Source organism: Heloderma suspectum, chromosome 6 (genome assembly GCF_057233095.1).
Source record: "Heloderma suspectum isolate Gila_16-S chromosome 6, 16-S_ref, whole genome shotgun sequence".
Classification (NCBI taxonomy): Eukaryota; Metazoa; Chordata; class Lepidosauria; order Squamata; family Helodermatidae; genus Heloderma; species Heloderma suspectum.
In genome coordinates this window covers 36,893,397-36,918,521 of record NC_139463.1, presented here as the reverse complement: position 1 = coordinate 36,918,521, position 25,125 = coordinate 36,893,397, and the positions used below count along the sequence as shown (strand labels likewise).

Genomic DNA, 25,125 nt, shown 5'->3' with positions numbered 1-25,125 from the left:
GATTTGAATTCAGGATCCCCTGGTTCTAGTTCAGCACTCTAACCACTACAGCTACAGTGGCTCTGAACTTCTTGACACGATGAATAATTATTGCATAGAATTCTTTGTTAACCACATGTGGATCATGACTTTGATGGCTTTAACAGAGGATTAGACATATTACATGATGAAGCAAATTCCTTTTCTTTTGCTCCAGATGGTAGAACTCGAACGATGGGTTCAAATGATAAGAAAAAGGGATTTTGACTAAATATTGGAGATAACTTCCTGATGCTATGAGCTGTTTAACAGTGGAAAAGTCAGCCTCAGAAGTTGGTGGACTTGTCTTCATTAGAGATATCTAAGCAGAGGCTGGATGAAAGGGGGTTGGACTAGATGACCTTTGAAATATCTTCCAATGCTAAGAAATGCATGGATGGATTCATGGGCATTGGCCATGGTGGCAAAAAGGAAGCCTCATATTCCGAGGCAGTACGCCTCTAAATTCCCAGTTGCTGGAGAAAAGCAAACAGGGCTAGGCAACCTGGTGCCCTCTAGATGTTTTGGACTACTACTCCCATCATCCCTGGCCATTAGCCCTGCTGTATGGGGCTAATGGGAGTTGCAGTCCAAAATATCTGGAAGGAACCACGTTGCCAACCCTTCAAAAGGAGAAGGCTATTGCCCTCATGCTTGTGGCCTTATTGGAGGGATCTGGTTTGCTGTAGTGGCAAATGGGTTGCTGCTCTAGATTTTTTTTTTTTTAATTTATAGCCCACCCTTTACCTTATGGTCTTGGGGCAGGGTACATATATAACAATATGAAACTACTTAAACTCACTATGAAAAGCTCAACGCACACTCAGGAGCTCAGAAGAACGCAGCATCACTACAGTGGGGGAAACAACATGACCTCATCCTTCATTCACTTCCAAAGGCCTGGGTAAAGAGGTTCATCTTGACATGCCAACAAAATGCATACAATGAATGTGCCAGATGCATCTTGGAGGGGAGGGAATTTCACCATCTTGGGACCACCACAGATAAGGCCTTTTCATACACTGCCACCCCATGAACCTCTGAAGGCAAAATCAGTGAAAACAGGGTCTCCTCTGCTGATCTTAGTACCTAGGCTGGTGTGTAGGGGAGAAAGTGCTCCTTCTGATAGTTGGAAACCCAAGTCATTTAGGGCTTTAGATGTTAACATCAGCACCTTGAATGGGGCTCAGGAGAAAGTCCTTTGGTCTGATCTGGCAGGGCTTCTCTGACATTTACATGAACTCCAATGCTTGCTCAGTCCTCCACTTACTTTATAAAGAGGTCCTCATAAAGAGGTTATCCCTACAGTTGCTCTGACAGAATTAAATGGTCAGAAAAGCTGCTCCCATCTCCTCCATTCCCTCTTGTGTCACTTTCCAGGGAGATGTGAATCTCCAGGGGTGTAACTGCTGAAGTAAGGGCCAGTCCTTTCAGGGATCAGCACCAAGGCGTGTGCTAATGCTGGCACTAACCCCAGGACAGAATCTGGTGCTGGCTGAAGAGCTGCCAGCAAACACAGGATTGCTTTCAGGTTCTTCTCACCCCTTAAGCATGTTCCTCTGGTTGACGCAAACACACCCTTGTTTGACAACATGTGTACATTTTGCTGATCACATCTGATTGTTTGAAAGAATGTGAAAGGGTGTTTTTGAGATCTGGAACAAATTAGCACACTTGTGTTTTTAATGTTTATAACATTAACATGGGATTTGCTGCAAATTGTGGTCAAGGCTGTACCTTCTCAGCGATTTCAACAAAAGCTGAGAGGGAGACTCTCCATTACACAAAGGGCATGTGTTTTTAAAAAAACCATTTGGAAAGTGTAGAAGGAAACGTCTTCACACAACACATACTTACAGAGTTAATGATCCTGAGTTATACAGATGGCTTAGGCCAGAGACAGACAAAACTTGTAAGCACATTTCTTTAAAGTCATTTCTGAGAGGCATCACATCGCATAGTGTACAAACGTACATTTTTGCCCCTCTCCGGCCTCTGACCAGGCAGCTTTGGCAGATTTTTGGTGGAATATAACACCTTGCAAAACCTGTTCAGTGATGATTTTTTGCATTTGGGGGTTTAGGGTGCAATCCTGTTGAGATAGTTGGCAACCTCTGAACTTGAAGGCTGCCGACTATCCAATGCAGGGTGGATGGAGCAGAGAAGGGATGCTCTCCTCCATGCTCCAGCCACCTTGCACTTATGGCTAGACACACATTTTTGTGCATCCAGCAGTGGCTGGGGGGGGGGAGGAGCCCAGAGACCCAATAGGAAGCTGTCCAAAGCAGCTTCTGTGGTCTCCTCCCCTCCCCAACCCCAGGATTGCCCCCTTTTCATCCTCTCCATGCTTCATCTATGAGCACAGAGATGGCAGTGGTGCAGAAAGAACCGCACCAGCTATGAGGGGCTGAGGGAGAGGGAGGGGAATGTAGTTTCTGGAAACTGAAGTCAGATGTCTTCCATTTCCAGAAGCCAAAAAATCCCATGGCTGCCTAGACTCTGTCTAGTGGCCATAAGATTGCTCTCTCTGTTACTCCATTACTCCTTCTGTTTATTATGATTAAATGCTGAACCACAACCTGTGTTAGTTGGCAGCATGGGACAGAGAGTGGGCAGCTCTTAGGAGCTTTGTCATTAAAAAATAGGTGGGGGAAAGCCCACTACTCTGCTGCATTATATGTTTATCAGCTGCTAGCAAGTGATGTCAAACGCATCTGTGGGACACCCAGGAGAACTACTGTTAACTGAAGTTGACAATACTTGGCTAGATGGACAAAGAGTCTGATAAGGCAACTTGCTATTTTACTTAAGAGGCACAGGGCATTCCTATAATGGGAAAGCCAAGTAAGGAATCTGGGTGGAAGGCTACAACTTCTTCTTTGCATTCCCATGGACAGAACCACTCATAGGAGGAAAGAGGGATAGGGGAGAAATTTGATTAATTTGCATTTTAATGCATACTTACCTAATTTCACACTTTCAAACCAGTACGTGAACCAAAACGTAGTTATCCTTTGAAATTTGCACATTCCCAAATTTTGCAAAGGAGGCCTTCAATTTTTTTTTAAGTGCATACAAAAATGTGTGCATTCGGGAAAAGTGTGCACAAAAATCCATATAGTGGTGAACATAATGGTAAAAATGCATTGTATTAGAAAATTGCTTGCAAAAAATGTATACATCAGGCAGAGTATTAGGAGAAATGTGCACAAAAAAGTGTATGGATTTTCACGTGAATGTTACAAAAAAGAAAGAAAATCTCCATGTTCAGGATGAACCAAACTTAAGAATGGAAAAATAAGACACTGAGAGAAACCGAAATTAAGAGGTTCATCCATCTCTAAGAGGTTGACTCATAATAATAGACATGGGAAGTCAGTCTTCAAGAATCCATAGGAACATACAGTAGGAAGCTGCCTTCTTGTGCTCATAAGAACATAGGAAGCTGTCCAGTACTGAGACAGACCACTGGTCCATCTAGCTTAGTATTGTCAACACTGACTGGCAGCGGCTCTCCAGGGTTTTCAGGCAGGAATCTTTCCTAGCTCTACCTGGAGATACCAGGGATTGGACCTGGGACCTTCTGCTATGATGTGCACATCAGCAAACCTCGAGCTCACCAAAATTCTCTGAATTCCATCTCAAAGCTTGTTCTGACTCAAGCCCTTATTAGATTACAAGCTTTGTTGCTTTCTTTTTGCATGAAAATTCATGCGTATATTTCCAGAAGTACACATCAATTGTGCACATCTCTGAAATGTACGCATTCTTCTCGATCAAAGTGCATTTGCGTGCATTTTTTGAAAGTAGGAATTCTTCCATGCATTTTTTTCTAGTGTACGCATGCTGCTGAACGCAATATTTTTTATTCTGCAAATCACATTGGATGCTCAGAAATGTACAAACTTTGACCACAGATTGGGTCTGAGTCTGTGTTTGATCTAGAAGGTGCAAACTGGGTAAATCCTGATCAAAACCGAATTGAAATGAATTTCTCATACCTTCCCTACCTTCCACAAGTAAACCATGTGGTTTGTCACTGAACCACAGGCTCCCCACTGTGCAACAAAAGGTTGCATTTATTATTAGCTCTATAATAATTGAATCAAAGAGGTGAAAGGGATCAAAGGATACAACCCTCTTCTCTCCATAGATCAGCTAGGAGTGAGACAAGTCCATTGCACTCTCAGGACCAAAGTATGTCATTGGCTAGTGTAGCACTGGCAATTAACAAACTTCAGAATTATTTCTCATTGAATGATCAGACCAAAGGAGACACTCCCCAACTTTTCTGACTTTCATAATGTATAATGCTAAACTGCTGCACATTATGCATGTCTAATATTGGTAATTTACCTTGATTATTCCCTTGTGTTGACTCCGAGATGCTGACTCCTAATTGGCTACCGTAGGAGTTGATGCCCATCATGCTACTGTGAGCCGGAGAGCTAGACAAAGTAGGGATTTGACCAGGATTCCTTGGGACGCTGTAGAGAGCTTCTGCGATATCAGCAGCTCTCTTCAGAATAATGTCCTACATGCAACAAGCAAGAGACCAGGGTGATTGTGATTCCCAAGCAGATTGTTACCACATTGACAAGAAAAAGAAAGAAGTCTTGTGCAGATGTACAGTGAGTGTATGTATGTGTGGGGGGGTGGGCAGGGGAAAACAGCATTGGGCATGCTGTCCCTGCTCCCAACCTCCATGTTTTCATCTAGGTGGCAAAACAGACATTACTTTAAAGGTGGAATCCTATGCATGTGTAGACAGGAAAAAGTCCTACTACTCCCAGTATTCTACTGGGAGTTGTAGGACTTCTTTTTCTGTCTGAATATGCATAGTATTCTGTCCTAAATGGGTGTCTAGAGCTACGCCTTTCTTTTCATGTTTACTCTAGAGTAGCTGCAGGGCTCCTGATCTGGACTGGAACCCTAGCATGGAGGGGGGGCTTTTAAGATCCAGATTAGGGTCTCTGCACTACTCTAGAGTAAACATGAAAAGAAGACATAGCTGCTAGACACACACAGTTAAAGTAATGCCTGTTTTGGCCAGAAGATGGGGGTGGGCAAGCTCTGCCCAGAGGGTCACATGTGGCCCTGGACTTAATTTCAAAAGCCCCCCACAAGGAATCAGTTCAGATTTTTGGCAGGAGTGATCTGGGCAGGGAGGAAGAGGGATGAAGAGGGAGGGAGAGAAGGGTATGTTGGAAAGTGAGATCAACACAAAAAAAGGATGGCAGAAAGAGAGAGAAAGAAGGGGTGACTCTGGTCTAGGGATGTTGGAGGAATCCCTTTGGGGGTTCAGCTTGATGAGCTTGATTTTGTTTTCGCTGTGGAGCCTGACTCAATCTGCAATGAGTCAGGCCAATCTGTGGATTTTCTTTATTTTTTAGGTTGTGCAAATCCCGATGGAATTTTGAGCATATTTGTGTAATTTCCACAAATTGCACATTTCAGCTGCAATTTGCACAAATCTCTATTTGTGCAAATTATGGCTTGCCACCAAAAAAAATACGCAAACACTTCCTGGAGTTTTGGAAAAACCTGTAGCTCGGCTTACAAAGGCAAACCGAGTTGGGCATACCACAGAACTCCGTCGAGCAAAAAGAGAAATGGATTTCCCAGCGGCAGACTTCCCTACTCTGGTCCATGTTTGGCTTTGGCTTGCCCACTGGCAGCTTATGGCCCCTGACAGATTACCCCCAAGGGAACATGGCTCTGGGCAGAACAAAAACTGTAGATACAACAGCCTTGCAAATAAGCCCACAAAAGTTACTAGCCCACATTAAAAAAAAACAAAAAAAAACGAATCAGCTTAGAGGCAGGTATCCTGTGTTTCCTTGCTGGCCACAGAGAAGAAGAAGCCTCCTCCTTGGCCAACATGGAAATACAGGATACCTGCCTTTTATCAAGTCAGTCAAAAAATAAAAAAAGGGGGGGGAGGCCTTTTACCAAACAGTCTGGTGCACATGGGACAGAGCTGGTAGACGGGCTTCCTCTCTTTTGCCAGGCCGCTCATTTCCCTGCTTGGAATTCCTGGTTGCCTATGGCTACCAGAAGAGCAGTTAAATGCAAGGCTGAGATACGTACATGCGATGTATATGTGATGAGGGCCCCTGCAGGAGTCCCAGTTGTGCATGACACTCACAGAAATGCCAGCTCCTTGTTTGGGGAGGGCCCTTGGGCAAGGTGCCTTCAACATGCCCTCTTCTCTACAGGCCCCTTCCTCTTCTCCAAGGCACCACTACCCACTCGCATGCCCTCTCCCTCTGCAAATCTGCCCACGGGGAGATCACAAGGTGAGTGGAGAATGCTTACATGACTGAAGAGGGGAGGGGAACAGGAAGCAACAGCAAGAAGGAGGACGAAGACCAGGCGGCTCCAGGCCAGAGATGGGAACCCTAATGTGGTATGGGCCTTGTCAGGTGCCCAATAATGCCTACCCTGATGCTGCCCCTGCCTCATAGGCTCCCAGGGTCTTGAACTCCCTACTGAGGGAGGATAGGTTGGATGCCTCTGCGTTGCCCTTCTGTCAACAGGAAACTACATTTTTGTTCAGACAGGCCTTTGGCACGTACGCTGGCCTGTTGCTGCTCTTTTTAAACTGGTGCTGCTGCTAATTGTTGTTGTTGTGTTTTTAATTTATTATTTTAATGTATTGCTGTATGCTGCATTGGCAGGGCTTCTGCCCTGAAAGGTGGCCAAGAAATATTTTAAATACATAAATAAACATTAGTTTTGATACTACGTTTTAATTTAGATTTTGTTTTAAATCCAGGATTCTTGTTGTTGTTGTTGTTGTTTTTAGCTGCCTAGAGCGCCAGGAGAGAAAGGCAGGATATTAAGTAAACAAACAAACAAACAAGAATGTCAAATGAGACTATGGATACATGAAGAAGAGACAGTTGCTCCTTCCTCACACATTCACTGAATATCAGTACAGAGAGAGACAGAGAGCGGGAGAGGTTTTCTAACCTGATTATTATGCGGCGTTCCATACAGTGCTTCAACTAGGTCAGCTGCTCGTTTCAACAGCATCTCCTACAAGGAGGCAGGAAGGACAACCGAGGATTATAAAATGGGGTTAGCTAGCAATTGTATGGCCAACTGGATCCCCATTCCCATGCATTCATGACATCTGTAGTCACTACTTATTTCAGGGTACACACTCTCTTTGGGGCTGTGCTGGGTCTCAGCATCATTCTGCATGAACCCACTAGGATAAACCCAACACTATGGGCTGTGGAACTGAACATATATCCAAATAGCAGGTTTCTGTTCAATGACATTTCACAGCATACAGAAATAGTAACTTCTTTTTGTACAGTGTCTGACCCAGTGGATTCAGTGATAGACGTATTGAACACTATGAGGAAGTTGCCATTATGGTATTACATTGGTTACAACAGCCATCACAGTACCATTTACTATGTCTAAGAGGAAAAATATGTTGCACCTAAGATTCAACTGGACACTATCCTTTCCCCACTTTCATTTGCTTGGGGATTACATGTGCCAATTTCATGACCAATAATTATCCTGATACTTGACCTTTCAGCTATAAAGATTTCATATGGCTGACATCTTAGTTGTTTAGCCATATGAACTTTATTCAGTCAGTTAAGGCTGCAATCTTATCCCCACTTGCTTGCCAGTAAGGCCCACTTAACCCAATTGGACTTTCTTCTGAGTAGACATATAAGAACATAAGAAGTGCCCTGCTGGATCAGACCAAGGGTCCATCTAGTCCAGCATTCTGTTCACAGAGTGGCCAACCAGCTGTTAACCAGGAACCCACAAGCACGGCATGAGTGCAACAGCACCCTCCCACCCATGTTCCCCAGCAACTTCTGTACATAGGCTCACTGCCTCTGGTACTGGAGGTAGCACCTAGCCATCAAGACCCATTGATAGACTTTTCCTCCAGGAACTTGTCCAAGCCCCTTTGAAAGCCATCCAAATTGGTGGCCATCACTACATCCTGTAGTAGTGAATTCTATAGCTTAATCCTGTGCTGCGTGAGGAAGGACTTGCTTTTGTCTGTCCTGAACCTCCCACCTATCAGCTTTATAGGATGACCCCAGATTCTTGTATTTTGAGAGAGGGAGGAAAATGTCTCCCTATCCACATTCTCCACACCATGCATAATTTTGTACACCTCTATCATGTCTCCCCTTACCCTCCTTTTTGTCAAGCTAAACAATCCCAGCTGTTGTAACCTTCTCTCATAGGGGAGATGCTCCAGCCCTTTGCCCATTTTAGTTGCCCTTTTCTGCACTTTTTCCACCTCTACATTATCTTTTTTTAGGTCTGGTGACCAGAACTGTACACAGTATTCCAAGTGTGGTCACACCATAGATTTGTGTGCAGTATGAATGATATTGGCAGTTTTAGTCTCAATTCCTTTTCTAATTATGCCAAATATGGACTTTGCCTTTTTTTTTTTTACAGTGGCCACACACTGGGTCGACATCATTGTTGAGCTCTCCACCACAATTCCAAGATCTCTTTCCTGGTTGGTCACCTTTAGCTCAGATACCATCAGGCTATACTTGAAGTTGGGATTTTCTGCCCCAATGTGCATTACTTTACACTTGCATACATTGAACTGTATTTGCCATTTAGAGGCCCATTCTCCCAGTTTAGAGAGATCCTTTTGGATCCTTTTCAGACGTGTATAGGCTTGTGCTGTTAATTGGCACAAGCTTAGGTAGGCATGCAAAAATAGCTCTGAAGGGAAAAAAAGATACTTCCTTAGATGATGCATGCACATTTAATAGCAGACATGATCTTAGAAGAGGCATTCCATGTTGTGTGAGTGATAGAGGAATGCCTCTTCTAAAATGGCAGCTACCACCTGTAGAATTTGGAAATACAGACTGTACTGAAAAGACAAAGAAAACATTTTACCTTGGCTAGTCGCTCTGGGTCACCAGGATGTCTTGGGATAACTTTCTGGAGTCTTTGGAAACCATAGTCTATGGTAGGCTCATTTAAAGCTGAAATAGAGGGTGTGTGTGGGGGGGAATTAGACATGAATAACTACTGGAGTTGAATAAAAGAATAATGGAAGGAAACCAATAATTAGAGTTACACATTCATGAGCAGTGATGAGCAGTTATCCCAAGACAAGTTGACTAATTGGAAGTGATTAAGGGGCAATTAAGGGGCAATTCAACATTAAACAAGAAGCAGTAAAACAGGCAACTTGTATGGGAAATGTTTTAATAAACACTGCAGGGGACTGTTGTTGGATGGGACTTACATGGAAGTAAACATTACAGAAGGATATAGATCATTGGGAAAGGCATTGATGAATAATATAGTGGTATGTGGAACCCCTATTTTAATTCTGCTTCCAGCTGATTGTGGAAAAATAATGCCTAAGCAGCACTAAAGTGGTCTAGCACTGAAACCACCAGGCTACCACAGCAAAGTCAGGGGACTGCTGATAGAGATGTCAGGGGACTCCAAAATGGATTCAAATGACTTTGGATTGCTAGGAATTCAACCTGTGGATTCTGCTGTGGTCTGCATCTTCTGAAACTTACAGATTCTGCAGACTTATGGACCATTTTTTCCCTTTCCGGAATTGTACACAAATTTAGTCATATGAAAGTTACTGGAAAATATGTTAACATATACGCCCTTTTAAAAAACGAAAACGCAAACGTTTTATACATCTCCCATCTCTCTTTAACACTAAGAAAAATACTTAAAATATCGCATACCAGGGAAAGTTACGAAAATTGTGTCAGACATTTTTTTCCCCCTACTTTTCTGAAGGGGGGGATCCGATTCCATCAATGAGGGGACAAAGGAATGAAAGATGCCTGGTAATCCATGAAACACACAGAGAATGGATTAAACAAAATCTGCACAGCCCTAAATGCTAACACTCGCTAGTTTTGTCCCTTCCCTTCTGAGTCAGGCTGGCTGATGCCTTTGATTATCTTTTTAAAGTAGATGTACCTTTGCCTTTATAATGGGGGTGGGGAGAACACATGTTAAAATCTCAAGGAGCGCCTCCAGCAACACCAGAGAGGCCGTTCAACAAGATCAGCGTTGAATGGGCTTCTCTTTCTCCCATCAGCCAGGACAGCTAGGCTGGTGAGGACAAGGGAGAGGGCCTTCCCTGTGGTGGCACCCACTCTGTGGAACTCCCTCCCTAGGGAACTCCGCCATGCCCCCTCTTTAATGAGCTTCCACCACACAGTGAAAATGTGGTTGTTCAGGCAGGCATTTGGGGTGGGTTAGGGTAATTTTAGAAATATGATGTTTTTAATCTAGAATTTTATTTTTTTAATTGTTTCTATTATTGTACATCGCCCAGAGTGGCTGGGTGACCAGCCAGATGGACAATTAATACATTTAATAAATAAATAATAAATAAATAAATACGCAAAAAAGAAACCTGCAAAAGTGCTTAGGAGATTGTGGTGGGTCATATTATCATCATAGCTGCCAGCCAACAGGTACCTCCCAGAAGCCTCCAAGGGTGGTGGTGGTGGGGATATATCTAGATATGGCTCAGCAAAAACACCAATGTCACACTTGCAAGGTTGCATCTGCATGCATCCTATGTTTCTCAAGAGGCCAAATGCTTCTGGATTGTGGGGTTTGGGCCTACCAGTCCATACATATCCTCATTTCTGGTTGTCCACCGAGTGGCTCAACATTTCAGATTTTCCACAATGCCCCATTGGAGCAATGCAACATTGGGCCACTGTGGGAAATTCAAAATGGTAGGATGTCTTGCACCCCTGCACCCCCCTGCTGCAATTCACAATGCTGTTTCCATTCGCTACCACTTCCCATCACTCCCAGTAGGCCTGCTAGGGCTGCGCTGGGGATTAGATCATACTTCCCTATAGGTATGGACAAATCAGTCCATTTCTGGCCCATGACAGTTTCCCATGTGTTCGTTCATCACATCCCATTTCTGCATGATTCTGCATTTTTGTTTTAAATCTGCATGAAAAATTGTTTTGACATACGTACGTTTGAACATATTTTCTCACACCGTTTTGTATTTTTATTTATTTATTTAGGGGACAATCCTATGCATGTTTAGGTAGAAAAAAATCCTACAACTTCCAGGACGCTCCAACCAGCATGGCCAGCTTGGGCATGTGACTTATAGGACTTTTTTCTGTCTAAGCATGCATAGGATTGCACCTTTGCTGTACATTTAAATAATCAACATTCTCTGGGCAATGTACAATACATTTAAAAATATTAAAGCAAAAAATAAAAACAGCACAGAAGGAAACCAAGATAAAACCAGCAACAAAGAATAAAACCATTATGATATCATAAAACCAGATTAAAACCAGCAGCAGAACAGAGTACTAAAATAAGTTCTTAAAATGAGAATAAAGGAGAATAAAAGGAAAATAAAAAGATCTTCACATAGTGCTAGAAGGACCGTAACATAGGCACCAAGCGAGGCTTTCTGGGCATTCCAGAAACAGGGTGCCACCCCTGAAAAGGCCCTCTATTTTGTGGCTACCTGCCTCACCTCATTTGGTGGGGACACCTGGAGGAGGCCCTCAGATGATCATCTTAGTGTTTGGGTAAATAAGGGTATGCATTCCTAAATCTATATTCTCAGATTTCCAACAGATTTCCAGATGCATTTTCTCTTAAAATACATAGCTTATGTACATTTCAGAATGCCTGTTGAGCTAAAAAAACACATCACAAAAGTTGGAGATGTACAAAATTCAAAGGAAAACTGCATTCCGACCTTCATATTAGTCCAGGAGGTGAGGATCAGGTTGGTTCACTTTGAGCTGCAGACCTAATAAAATCATTGAGCATCCCAACTTTGTGGGGGCAGGGGGAGGGGCTTGAACCTGGCATCAGCCCTGATTGGCAGGAATAAATGAAACTGGAAGTCATGCTGCTGAACAGCCTCAGATCTTCTTATCTACCTGTCTTTAGCAGAACAATATAGAAGCCATAAATCATAATATGTCATAGTGACGTAGACTTTGATTTATTTCAATGGAACCATAACAGTAAGTTTCATTATTATTGGACTGAACCAAATGGGAGTTGAACAGGGGAGCCTTAGACCTGAGAATGCAGACTTTGCTATACTTAGAATGTTTTTCCTGCTTACTGGGAACCATTCTAGATTGCTTAAGGAGTTTAATAATACACATTTCAACTGCCACAGAATCTATTTCCCATTTGGGAGCAGGGCAGCGAAGTTGTGCCAATAATCGTGAGAATTTGTCAGAATCCTCCTGAGATCTTATATATCACTATATGCCATTTCTCTTCTTCCTTGTGAGTCTAATAACCTAAGTAAGTTACATGTCTTGGGTCAAGCAAAAGAGATTATAAAGTATAAAGGTTGTTTTTAAAAAATTAAAATGTACATATTTAACTAAAAATATCTAATGGGAATATCCAGATTTGTTACTCAAGAAAACAATTTGACTACTACTTAGTAGGGATGTACAGATTGTGTAAAATTAGTTCCATCTGTGTTTCATGGATTGTCAGGTGCTTTTCGTTGCACCCATCAATGGAATCAGGTTTTTTTAGTCCCCCCCCAAAATGGCCAAATTCCTCCAGCATGCATATTTCGTGCTTTAGACTTTGGGGACATTCACATTTTTGGCCATCTGTTTTTTGGGGGGTGCATATTTTTTAACAGTAAAATTTGTGCAAAATCAGGAAAGTTAGAAAAATGGTCTGCAAGACACTGGAATCTGCCCGACAGGGGAATCTGCCGGTTAGATTAATCAAAATCTGAATTCATTTGGTTTAGTTGCAGATTTCTCCAACATCCTTACTACTCATTATTAATTTTGTTAAAGATCAGCCCAAGCATGCATTTATTTTGTCATAGTTGTTCTACAGCATCTTAGCTTTTTTATTATTTTTTTAAAAACTGAAATTCTAGTCCTCAAGGTTGCTAACAAAATCTCAACAGTAAAGATCAGAAACTAAACAAGCCCTATCTGTTTCTGGGCCCAAATAGAAGTGCTAGTTTTGAACTTTAAAGGCCTAAATTGTCTGATTCTTATGGACCATGTCTATGTTAACCTATCCTGTCCATGCAGAAGCCCTACTTAATGCCCATATGCCATGTGAAATATGGGTGGGAACAGGGCAGGGCTTTTTCAGTTGTGGCACCCAGGATGTGGCATAGCCTCACCAGAGAGGCTTACCTAGCTCTGCCACTGCTTGCTTTTCAATGAATAGCAAAGGACACTCTTTGTTTCAACAGGTAGTTAGGCTGGAGGAAAAACAGACTTTGTATCTTTGCTCCCTAGGTAGGGAGGTAGATTCCTTCCCCTTCTGTGGCTGTGTTATTCTTTTAATGTTATGATTGTTTTATTGCTGGTATTTGTAAGTACTTTTAAGGTCATCAGTCCAAAAGGAGGTGTCACAATTTTTGAATCCATGTATGAGTTTCTGCTAACTGCAAACCCCTATAAACAGGTTTCCAAACTTAGTCAGCAACTGAGGGCCCATTTTTTCCCCTCTTACCAGGGAGGGAAAAGCCGCGCAAAACAATAACCACAGGCTTGGCACCACTATCAGTCTGGGAATTGCTGTGCAGTAGCAACTTGACTGATCATACTCTGAGAGGAATTGCTGACAGATCCTTAACTACAGCAGTACTAGCATCATGGCATACTTTGCTGTAATGTATTATAAGAACCCATTATGGGGAACATATGCGTACCGATAACAGCTCCCACTGTGACATTTAGATTTACCCTTGGAATTTATCTTTAATTTTTATAGTTGTCTCTTTTTTTAACAGTTTACGGCTCTCTCCTCTTCAAACAAGCTGTCTCAGTGCTGTTCTTGTTCAGCTAATGCCTAATCAGTTTGAACATGAAATGAATATTGGATTTTGTATTAAATATTGAAGAATTCTTCTCAGATCTTTAGCAGTTGCACCGTGAGCTCCTGAAATCCCTGCTTTACCATCTTGCTAATAGGAACTCTGGATTTCATCTTTGCTTTTACAGCTAATTCCCTGGGGGGAGAATCTTGATTAGGGCCTGATCCTGACCCCAGAACTGCTATTGGCTCCTTTGCGCTCTGGTGCTGATCATATTAAGGCATGGTGTAAATCAGATCAAGATCTTTAATCGATGCCTATGCTTCATCAGAAAGAAAGGTGCAGAAACGGAAGGAGTTTCTAAGAGCTGAGAAATGTAATCTTTGCATTTCTGTCAGCCTTATTCTTCAATATGTTTGGGCAGGTAAGTTCCACTGGGTTCAGTGGGACTTACTTCCTACTAGTTTGTGGGGTGTTCAGCAGCAACAGAGCATTGATTGACAATTGCTCCATTCATGCTAGGGATGCTTCCAAAATTATCCTTGGATATTGGAGTTTTGAATTACCTGATCTTGTCTCCAAATTAGTCTGATGCATTAGGAATCCTCCACTGCTCCATCGCCCCACCCCCTGAATTTTGTACAGAACTCCATGAATATGCAGCTTGTCAGTTTTCAGTTCTTAAGTTCATCTGTCTTATTTTCCCACTTGACATCACCAGTGTGCATGCACACTTTGATGAAACACTGGTTTGTACGCATGACTGAATCCAGATTATTGTTCTGTGATGTTTTACTGATGCCCATGCACACTTGTGTACACTGATAAAACACTGCAATAAATAAATAAATAGACAAAAACAAAAACAAAAAACAGCAAATTTGTGCATACCTGTGTATCAAGATCAAGCACTAGAAACAAACAAACTTGTGCATACTTTTGTATCAAGATTGTTTCTTTTTTCATGCTGTTTTACTGATATGCATGTACACTTGGGTATGCACTAAAAAAAACGCATGGCCGCAAAAAAAGCAAAGTTGTTGTGATCGTGCATGCTATCATATAAAAATTCTTTTTGCTTGGCATTTTACTGGCATGCATGTGAACTTGTGTGCATTGTTAAAACACTGCAAAACAACTACCTTGATGCAACTGGTTGCACCGACCATTGTATCAAGATTCTTGTTGTGTATTGTTTTACTAACGTGTGTAGCAGTGCAGGTGTGCATCAGTAAAACACCCCACAAAAAGAATCGTGATGCAATAATACATCCAATCACTGCACTACACGATTCTCAAGCCCCCTTCCAACTATGATTCTATGACTGCTTTTGTTGTTTTGGCAGGGTGTGTGTGTGTGTGTGTGTGTGTGTTTTATCCACACACATAGATGCATCAGTAATGTAAAGGAGAAAAAAAATGCAAATGAAGTTAAGGAATGGAAACCTGTGGCAAACTGTGCATGCTCCAATTATGGAATTAATTATAGAAATCCTTCTAGTTAAACAGGAATTCAAGAGGTGTTGAAGTCGAGCCAGCCCGAGGCATCTTGCTGCCTGAGGCAAATCAGCAAATGCTTCCCACTCCCCCAAGTCAGGTTGCATGGTAGCCAAGACCAACCAAGGTATTTTGGCACCTGAGGCATAAAATCCCACAGGTGTCACTCCTCGGGAGTGAAAATCCAATAATAATAAATAAATAACAATGTGTTGCCTTTTCATGACACCTAATGAGCCACTTCACTCTGCTTAATGGTAGGGCTGGCCCTGAGTGGACTATGAGACAAAGAGAATCCACAGAACAAAAAGGAAATGGAACTGGGGAAAACTGCTTATCGCTAATTCAGAAGTGCACATTTAAAGGTGGATGGTTTGCTCAGAACACAATTTTAATATCTGAGAGGCAAACTATACATGATGTTAATCATGTGATTTGCCCCTGAGTGTACCAATTTTCTTTTAGAAATTGCCAGCATTGGGGTTGGGGTAGGGGCAGGGTGATCTGGGTCAGGACTAGGGATGAGTGAACCACCTGATGTCTGGTCTGGAGGGGCGGGTCACTGCAGGGAAATCTGGGCCTCTTGGAGCCCTGGTGCATCTACCAGATTTCGTGGGGTGGCTTTTCAGCTTTATAAAAGGTGAGATAGGCTAATGGCGGCTGCCATTAGCCTATCATGGGAAAATTATGGCCGTAATTGATGTATTTTAAGCCATTTGCAGCTGCAAAGCACTTACGTCTACCTAAATTGTGGCCGTTGCTTGATGTCATGTGTACTTTGGCAGACATTTTGAAATCTGAGCATTCAGTCTTGCCTTTATAGTTAAACATTTCACAAGACAGCTGCCCTTGGAATCAAAGGAATTGACCTACACCTGACTAATGCCATGATGCCAAGAGAAGAATTTCAAAGTTCAAATATTGGATTTTGAGAAATGTTCCCCCACCTGCTACAAATTGACTTGACTCTTGCCTGAGCTGTTTTCTCCCCTAAATTGCTGATTGCATATGGAACGTGTGGCATATTCTCCAAGATACGTATTCATAGAGGAAAACAGCCACATGATTCCACCAAAAAAATAAAGTAAGTTGTAGTGATTAGGGTGTGTTTTTTTTTTTAATCATAGCATGATCATAACAGGCTTTGAAGTTCACTAATATGGGGACTGCAGGAGAAAAACAACACACCAGGTTAATTGTGCAGCTTGGAAGTTCTCATTTTATTGTTCTGTGTTTTTTTTTTCTTTAAACAATTCTGCTACCCACCAAAATGAGCTGGGGGAATTGCTTACACCAGGTGCAGCCGTACTTAATAGTTGTGTTTATCGCTTTGCTTGTCATGATCTACTTAGATAGAAAGCCTGAGAAATTGCTTGATTTCCCCCCTTGCTAATTTTATGGAGCATCTTCCTAGTACTGTACAGCAAAAACAACCCAGGTGAATCTGAAAATATTCTTTAGATAATTCCTTGTATATTCTTCTGTGAAGCCTGATGGTACGAGTAGGTTCCACCTCCCCCCCCCCAAAAAAAAATGCTTCTGTGTTTTCACTGTAGCCTGGCCCAGTGACTGGATACATGGGTCATCTGTTTAAGTCTCCATCCTCATTGATAGCCACTGGCTGCCACCAGACTTGAAGAAATAACCAGTTTGGTGCCTATTGCACAGGGAGCGGGAAAGGTTGTGCAACTTTGTCATAGCAAGTGCAATGAACAGGTACAAGGAGGGTTTGTGTGTGGAGAAGACAGCAATGCTACCTGTTGAAGACTGAAGAATGGAGGCCTCTGATCTTGGGTATCTGAGTATCCAATGCCCCGCCAGGCTGCTGACCACAGGGCAGGAGAGGTGGCAGGGCCGATGTTCATATCTCCATCCTCCCTTACAGAATTGTCCACTTGATAGGCCTCTGAGCCCATCTAGTGGAGATCTACTGCCAGGGGTGGGGCAGGGACAGGGCAGCTGTTGGCACCAGTGGATCCACAACCCCCGCCACTGGTTGTTTTGATCCAGTGGACTCCCCCTTTACCTCTCTTCCCTGAGGTCACAACACCTACATCAGGTAAGATAGCTGCCATGGAGCTTTTTGTGGCACCTGGGAGGAGCTGGGGGGGGATCTATGCTCAGATCCCATCCTCTGAGGTTGGAGCTCTGTGTCAGGCTGCAGAGGAAGGGATCAGCAGCATTCTAGGGTGCCTGAGATTCTGTCTGGGGGGAGGGAAATAGATTGCTTTGGAAGAAGAGCGTATGAGGAGTACTTTTTTTTTCTGGGCTGTTGGCTCAGCCATTCCCCTCAGTCTTTCTGAGGAAACACCAAACCGGAAGTTTGGAGACTAGGAAAACCTGGAAACACCCTTGCAGAGCTCAGCTCAACCAACTGTCACGATTCCACCCCAACCCCCTCAGCCATATTTTCAAACTCCCAACTCGTGTAACCCCCCCCCTCGGGCACAGACATTGGCTCACATTCAAAACATATGAATGACTTGGACCAGCTTAGCTCACACTCATTATGAATTTGCCAAAAGGCTGTTCAAACATGGAACACATTTCATTTATTGTTATTTATGTATTATTTATTAACAGCATTTATTTATTTTTATTTATCATTTTTGTCTTTCTTTATTATTATAAAGATACCTGAGGATACCTGAGAGAGCGCCTTCTCCCTTACCAATCTGCCCGCTCACTGAGGTCATTGGGGGGCATGCTCCTGGTGGTTCCACATGGACCTATGGCCCGATAGGAATCCACCAGGAGAAGAGCCTTCAGCATGGCAGCTCTCTTTGTTTGGAATTCCGTGCCCTTGGAGGTCAGGCAGGCACCAACACTGCGCTGTTTCTGGCACCTCCTGAAAACAGCACTGTTCCAGGAGGGATTCCTTAATTGACCAGTCACAGTTGTTATTGGTATCCTGAGTCAGTGACTGGCTCAAAGTCACCCAGGGAATGTCATGGCCAAGTGGGGACTAGAACCCAGATCTCCTGAGTCCCTGTCCAACACTCTAACCATGACACCACACATGGAGGACATGGATTACTGCAATGCACTCTCCATGGACCTGCCTTTAAAAGATGATTTGGAAACTTCAGCTGGTGCAGAATGAATGACTAGGACCAGTTGTGTTGTGATTCCACCCACCTACAGATGGTACAAATAAGACAGAGCTGACTAAACCACTGGCTTTTGAATAAGGAACCATTTTTATGATTTTGTCATAAAAATAGCAAGATTCAGAATACCTTCTCTGTTCTTCGATTCCAATTCCATCAACATTGCAAAGATATTAAAATGTAAGTAGTCCCCTGGAGCAAGCTATGTACTTATGCTCATAGTTTCCTTCACAACATCTGGGGCTTAATCAAACAAGCAGGATCTACTTTTGCAGAACTCATACTTACACCCCTATTTAGGGATGTACAAACTGTGTAAAACTCACTCTGTCTGTGTTTTGCAGATTGTTGGGTGCCTTTTGTACCGCTGTCCACCCAAAGACGGATGCGATTTATTTTTTTTTGTGCAGAAAAATATGCAAATAATTATACAAGTGTTTACATACACTTAGTATGTAACATTAACCGTATTGTCCCCCATTCCATTCAATGTTTCCTCAGCAGAAATTTACATATTTTCCTATGAATTCATATGCGTAAATTTTGGGAAAGTAAAAAATAAAATAAAATCCGAAAGTCCACGGACTCCGCACAGCCTGCGGGGGTGGTTCTGCAGCGGATTCCGCAGGCCGGATTCTTGGAAATCCAAGCTCATTTTAGTCCATCTTGAATTTCTCCAGCATTGCTACCCCTGTTTTCTCTTTGAGAAAGCACTGCATACATTCTCTGCTCTTATGAATGGAAGTACCCTGCTGGATCAGAAAAAAAGTATATCTAGTTCAGCATCTGGTCTTCTCCAATGACCAAGCAATTCACAAGTAGGTCTCGGAGGCCTTTTGTCTCCAGAATCAGATATTTAGACCAGAAGGACCTTTGATCTAATCCACCATGGCTCTTCTTCTGTTCTTATGTTAGATTGCCTCCAGTTGTGAAGGTCCTTGCTGATAGCCATTGACAGACATGTAGTCCTTGTTACTAGGGGGGAAATAATTCGGAAGATCCAAGGGAAAACTAGACTCATGCTGTCTAAAGATACTACTCAGCATTTTTCAACATAGCTCACCCCAGAATCCTTGAGCTAATGCTGCACCATTTGCTACTACCTGAAAGCAGTTTGTACCTTACAGAAGCAAAGTGTTACAAAATGTGGTAAAACTGTTCAAACTCAGTAGTAGCTGGCATGGACCATTGTGCCAGAAAATATTACTGTGGCTGAAAAATGCAGTAAGGCACAATGGTGAATTCCTGCCCCTCCAAAGTGATGCAGCCCAGTCATAGATTGACCACACCAGTAAAACAACCAAACCAAAAACTGAGGCCTACGTTAATCCATTTCAGCGCTTCTCATCAAAATACCCCCAATCCCCTCAAAATCCGGCCCTCTTTGGGCCCAATGGATTCCCATGGCACTCCTGACTCATCTTCCATTTGCGGGCCAAGGCAGGGGTTTGCTCCTGAAATCTAGGAACTTGGGGGGGGGGGAGGAATTTGCACAAATAGCATCTGCAATGTGCATAAATTATGCAAATGCTGCCTGCAGTTTGTGCAAATTGTGCAAAATCCGTCCGCCAGTTGCATAATTTGTGCAAATTGTGGCTGGAATTTGTGCAAATTGCTTTATGCCAATAAAAACAAACAAACCAGAAATCCATGAGCTCAAAGCACATTGAGTTGGGCCAGCTCATGAGAAAGCAACTTGAAGTCCAGGGGGTTGAGCTGACCAAAGCTCAACGAGCTTCACCCCCTGGATGGATTCCTCTGACATCCCTAGTCAAGGCTGGCTTTCAAGGAGCTCTGGGCAAAGTGTCCTCTGCTGAGCCTTCTTCTCCACTGATGTGTCCTGGTGGTCTTACCTGGCAATGGCAGCTGGCACTCACAGCAATAGCAGTCCTCTCTCTGAGCAATGATAGGTGGGTGAATATGGCCACCAATTTAAATTCCCAGAATGTTCCCAGGGAACTTTATGTTGGGGACATTGTGGGGAATTAAAATGATGGCTATGTGCATCTGCCCAGTGCTGTTCAAAGTGTTGGGGTGCAAGGGGGGAGAGATGAAGCTGCCCAGGGCAGCTGACAGCAGTGGATCCTTCTGGGGCTCTGGGCCCCCACCAGCTGCCCAAGGATTCCATCTGCTGATGCCACCCATTGCTCATGCTCTGCTGTTTATTCTGATATGTCCATGGGACATCTCAGGACTACTGAATTTAACCAGGTTAGGGGGAACTACCCTGCAGAAAATGCTGGAAAAGAGCAAATTAAGTTTAAAAGCATCAGCACCTATTTTGAAACAAATACCCCCAACCCACGCTGACAGGAGCAGTTTCAGCACAACTTTAAACAGTAGTAATTTAGAAGAAAGGAAGTTCCCCCAGAGCTAGTCCTTTGTGATACATTATTTTCACGTACCTGTATAAATAAATCTACCAGGGGCTCCTTTGCAAAATTGTTTGGATTTGTACGATAATGTTACTTCAACCACACCAGGGATGTGACGAGGGGGCGTCTGGACACGGATGGCATGTGGGGTGATCAGCTGGGAAGCATCAGAGAGAGAAAACAAGTGAGAACAAAGCAGCATTTCCACAAGCTCCATCTTCATTCTCAATTTGTGCCTCTAGATATGTCAGAACATTAAAATTTGGCAGAATGTAATTTTCCCCTTGACAGACTCCCCCTCTCCCTGCAAATGATAGCAGGTTCTATTGTACAGATCTCAATGGTGGGGGGAAAAACATATGTTAAATTATCTAGGTCAGCCTCCCATATTGGTGAAGCCTAAAGAAGACATGTTTCTTATTGGAATATGGGGTTTCAAATTAGGAATGCTACTGATGGGTGATACTTGGCTAAACAATACTACAAGCGAGAAGGATCTTGGAATTGTTGTAGATTACAAGCTGGATATGAGCCAACAATGTGATGTGGCTGCAAAAAAGGCAAATGCTATTTTGGGGTGTATTAAGAGAAGCATAGCTTCCAAATCATGTGAAGTACTAGTTCCCTTCTACTCAGGGCAACGAAGATAAACAGGGGACTGTAAACAAAGTCCTATGAAGAAGAGAGACTGAAAGAACTGGGCATGTTTAGCCTCGAGAAGAAAAGACTGAGGGGAGATAGGATAGCGCTGTTCAAGTCCTTGAAAAGTTGTAACAGGGAGGAAGGCCAGCATCTCTTCTCGATCATGCCAGAGTGCAGGACACGGAATAATGGGCTCAAGGTACAGGAAGCCAGATTCTGGCTGAACATCAGGAAACACTTCCTGACTGTTAGAGCAATATGACAATGGAACCAATTCCCTAGGGAGGTGGTGTGGGCTCTCCCACCTTGGAGGCATTCAAGATGAGGCTGGACAGCCATCTCTCAGGGATGCTTTGACTTGGATTCCTGCATTGAGCAGGAGGTTGGACTCGATGGTCTTGTAGGCCCCTTCCAACCCGACTATTCTATGATTCTATGAAATTCTTCTCACCTCATTTGGTGTTCTGAATTACTAGTTTCCAAAGTGTAACCAAAATGCAATTTGGAATTTTCTGTTGTTTTTCTTCCAGAATTTTGTGCAGGATTTGGGGCAAGCTAGGCAGATTGTCACAGCTTTGGGTTCCATCATGTCTCTCCCCACCCCTGTCCCTTCAGTGGTATCAATGAGCAAGCGTGTGCATTTTGATGAAACACTGCAAAAATGGTATTTTGATGTGATTGTACTGTCTAATTTTCCCTGTGGTGGAGGTGGCAGGTGCGAACCAGTTCACCAATTCAGGAAGGGTGGAGCCACGTACCTTAGCAACAGTGGTGCCTGAGATGATGGCTCCTTATCTCCTTTTTTGGTGGTACCTGTGGAATGGGGGGGCTCTCCTCTCCCCACCCCCAAGTCCCCTTTGGTTTTTGGTTTTTGGTTTTTTTTAAGCTGCAGCTGCCCTGTCTTTAATTTAATATGCTGGAGAGCTGGCTTCCATTTTGAAGTGACTGAAGCAATGCATATAACCATCTAAAAGGGGAGGGGGACATAATGTTTTAACTTCTGCAAACTGCCCAGAGAGCTTCGGCTATGGGCCAGTATAGAAATGTTGATGATGATGATAATAATAATAATAATAATATACCATTACACTCAGAGTCTAAAATAACTTAACTGCACAACAGAAAAGAAACACACCACAGGTGGCAGCAGCATTAAAAAAATAAAAGGAAAATAAAAAGGAGCCATTGCCGGAGGTATGGATGTCACTCATGTTGCTAAACAAAGCAGCTCCCCTCAACCAGTGAATCAGTTCACCATGCCTGTAGTGGACTTGATTGGAAGAGCTGGCAAGGAGGTTTAGTGAGCTCCCACAGTTGTGTCCTGTATAGTGTGTTAAATAGAGACCTGTGTAGGCTAACATAGTGAACAGATTTTAGCTAACCAAGAGGTAGGCTCCTGATGGGGCCTCACGTATAGTTGTAATTGGTATTGAGCAAGTTCAACACCATATGTCAACAACTGTACATACACTGGTTTACATCACCCTTCTGAGTGTCTTATCTCACCCTCGAACTGGGAGGTTTTCACTCCTAAGTTGGAACGTTGAGGTTTCTCTCTCTCTCTCTCTCTTTCTTTCAGGAGAGGCAATTAGTTTCCTAGGATGGGATGCTTCGAGAAACTTCAAGACTATGGGAGATGGCAATATAAGCTTGAGAACAACACAACAAATTTGTTCTCACTCCAAGGGGGAATAGCACTTGCCAGCCTGGAGTTCATTTGTCAGTCCTGGAGAGCATCTATATATTTTGGGGATTCAAATATACACCCAGCTTGTGACAAAAGCGCCAGCTTTCTAGAGAATTCCGCCATGGATCTCAGTGAGGCCGAATGCCAGTGCATTCGGCCCCCCGAAATCTGTGGCGGAATGGCCTGCCCCTCCCGCCCCCCCACGGATCCCCCCCGGGATGAGACTTACCTGGGGCGGATGTTCCGGGCAGCACCGGCTCTGGTGGCGGCGGCGGCTGCAGCGGCTGGTCTTCCGACCGGCTGCCACCGCCGCCATTTGCAGTCTTGTCGGGTTTTTTTTTTTTTACAAGATGTGACAGGCTACGTAAAGATTTACATAGCCTATCATGGCTGGGTAAAAAACAAACAAACCCACGTACGCAAATTGCGGTGGCTATGGCCACCGCCATTTGCGTTCCTTATTTTTGGCCGTCTTAGTCAGTCTACGTAAATATTTACGTAGACTATGACAGCGAAAATAAAGGGGAATGCAAATAGCATAGCGGGCACTATTTGCGTCCCTTTTTGATTCTCCGTTTTAGCCTATGTAAATATTTACGTAGGCTAAAACAGTGAATCAAAAAGGGACGCAAATAGCACCCGCTACGCTATTTGCGTTCCTCTTTATTTTCGCCGTCATAGTCTACATAAATATTTACGTAGACTAAGATGGCTAAAAATAAGGAACACAAATGGCGGCGGCCATAGCCGCCGCCATTTGCATATGCAGTTTTTTGTTTTTTTTTTTACCCCGAGCCCTCCGTGGCCGAAAATCCACCTGCAGATGGCTCTGGCCTGGGCCTGGCCAGCTGCTCCGCGGAGCTGCTGCAGAGCACAGCCAGCCGTGGAGGATTCCGGGGGGGAGGAACGGATCGCCTCCCCCCCCGTCGAGGATTCCACCTCCCCCCCACCATCAACATAATCCGCGGAAAGGTAAGTGACTTTCGTACATCCCTACAGCTTTGTCAACTGGAGGGATGTGAGCTTTCTTTGTATATTCTTTCTGACTCCATATATCATCTTTCTTTACTTAATAATCTGTTAAACTAATCCATTTGTGATTTGTCTCACTTCAGCACCCATGAATCTGGGTTGACTGGGATGTAAGTTAATCAGGACCCCCTAAATCCAAAACAGCCCCTTCAATGGCCACAATTTTGTGCTATTGTTGTTGTTTTTTATGTGTAACTGAAATTGTGCCCAGTTTGGGCGATGGACCCAAATATTGGTGTGCAGTGTTTATTAGTGCACAGAAGTACATGTGGACATCAGTAAAACACAGCACATGAAAATAAATGTGCAATTTTATTTAGAGTTACATCACAATTGTGGTGATGCATGGGGGGGACAACGCCTAAATGACTGAAGAAAGTGAAAGCTGTGGCATATTATGTTCTGTACACAGTTTGAAATTCAAAGAAAAATGGAACAATGGAGGATTCCATGTTTGAATTTTACCCTCTGATAAATGATAATTAAAACAAATCCAAAGTACATTAGCTCTTTTGGAAGGACAGCTTCACAAAATGTAACTAGAAAGCAAGCTTGCCTACCTCACTCCATACGAGCATGGTCCCAAATACGACCTGTAGCCCATCAAAGAAGTTGTCTCCTATAATGATCACCATTGCTCCACCTGTGGTCCAGCCTTCACTTGGACTAATAGCTTTGATGCAGGGAGTGGCTAAAGGGGGGAAAAACGTAAAGAAGGGGACACTGGTGTTAGTTTTCTGGCAAAGAGTACATGAAGCCTTCCCCTGGTAATTTGATTGCACCAAGACCTCACCAATGGTCCTGAAAGGTCTACAAGAAGATCTCAACCATGCCCAGTTCAGAATGTTGTCTTAATCTGAGTGAGCCCAGTATTGTCTACTCTATGGGTTGGCAGTAGGTAGATCTCCGGATGTTTTCGACTTCAACTCCCAGAAGCTTCTGCCAGCATGG

At 43.4% G+C, this 25,125-nt stretch overlaps 1 protein-coding gene across 2 annotated transcripts in view; it reads right to left on the bottom strand.

Moving 5' to 3' along the window:
- Nucleotides 1–25,125, bottom strand: part of EBF2 (EBF transcription factor 2) — a 387,225-nt gene that overhangs the window by 30,873 nt on the left and 331,227 nt on the right. For both annotated transcript variants that reach the window (XM_084808184.1, XM_084808183.1), the window contains exons 9-13: nt 24,735–24,865; nt 20,844–20,970; nt 8,929–9,017; nt 6,994–7,059; nt 4,375–4,552 (exon numbers count right to left, since the gene is read on the bottom strand). In XM_084808184.1, coding sequence (XP_084664310.1) covers nt 4,375–4,552; nt 6,994–7,059; nt 8,929–9,017; nt 20,844–20,970; nt 24,735–24,865 — 591 coding nt within the window. The remainder of the gene's footprint in view (nt 1–4,374; nt 4,553–6,993; nt 7,060–8,928; nt 9,018–20,843; nt 20,971–24,734; nt 24,866–25,125) is intronic.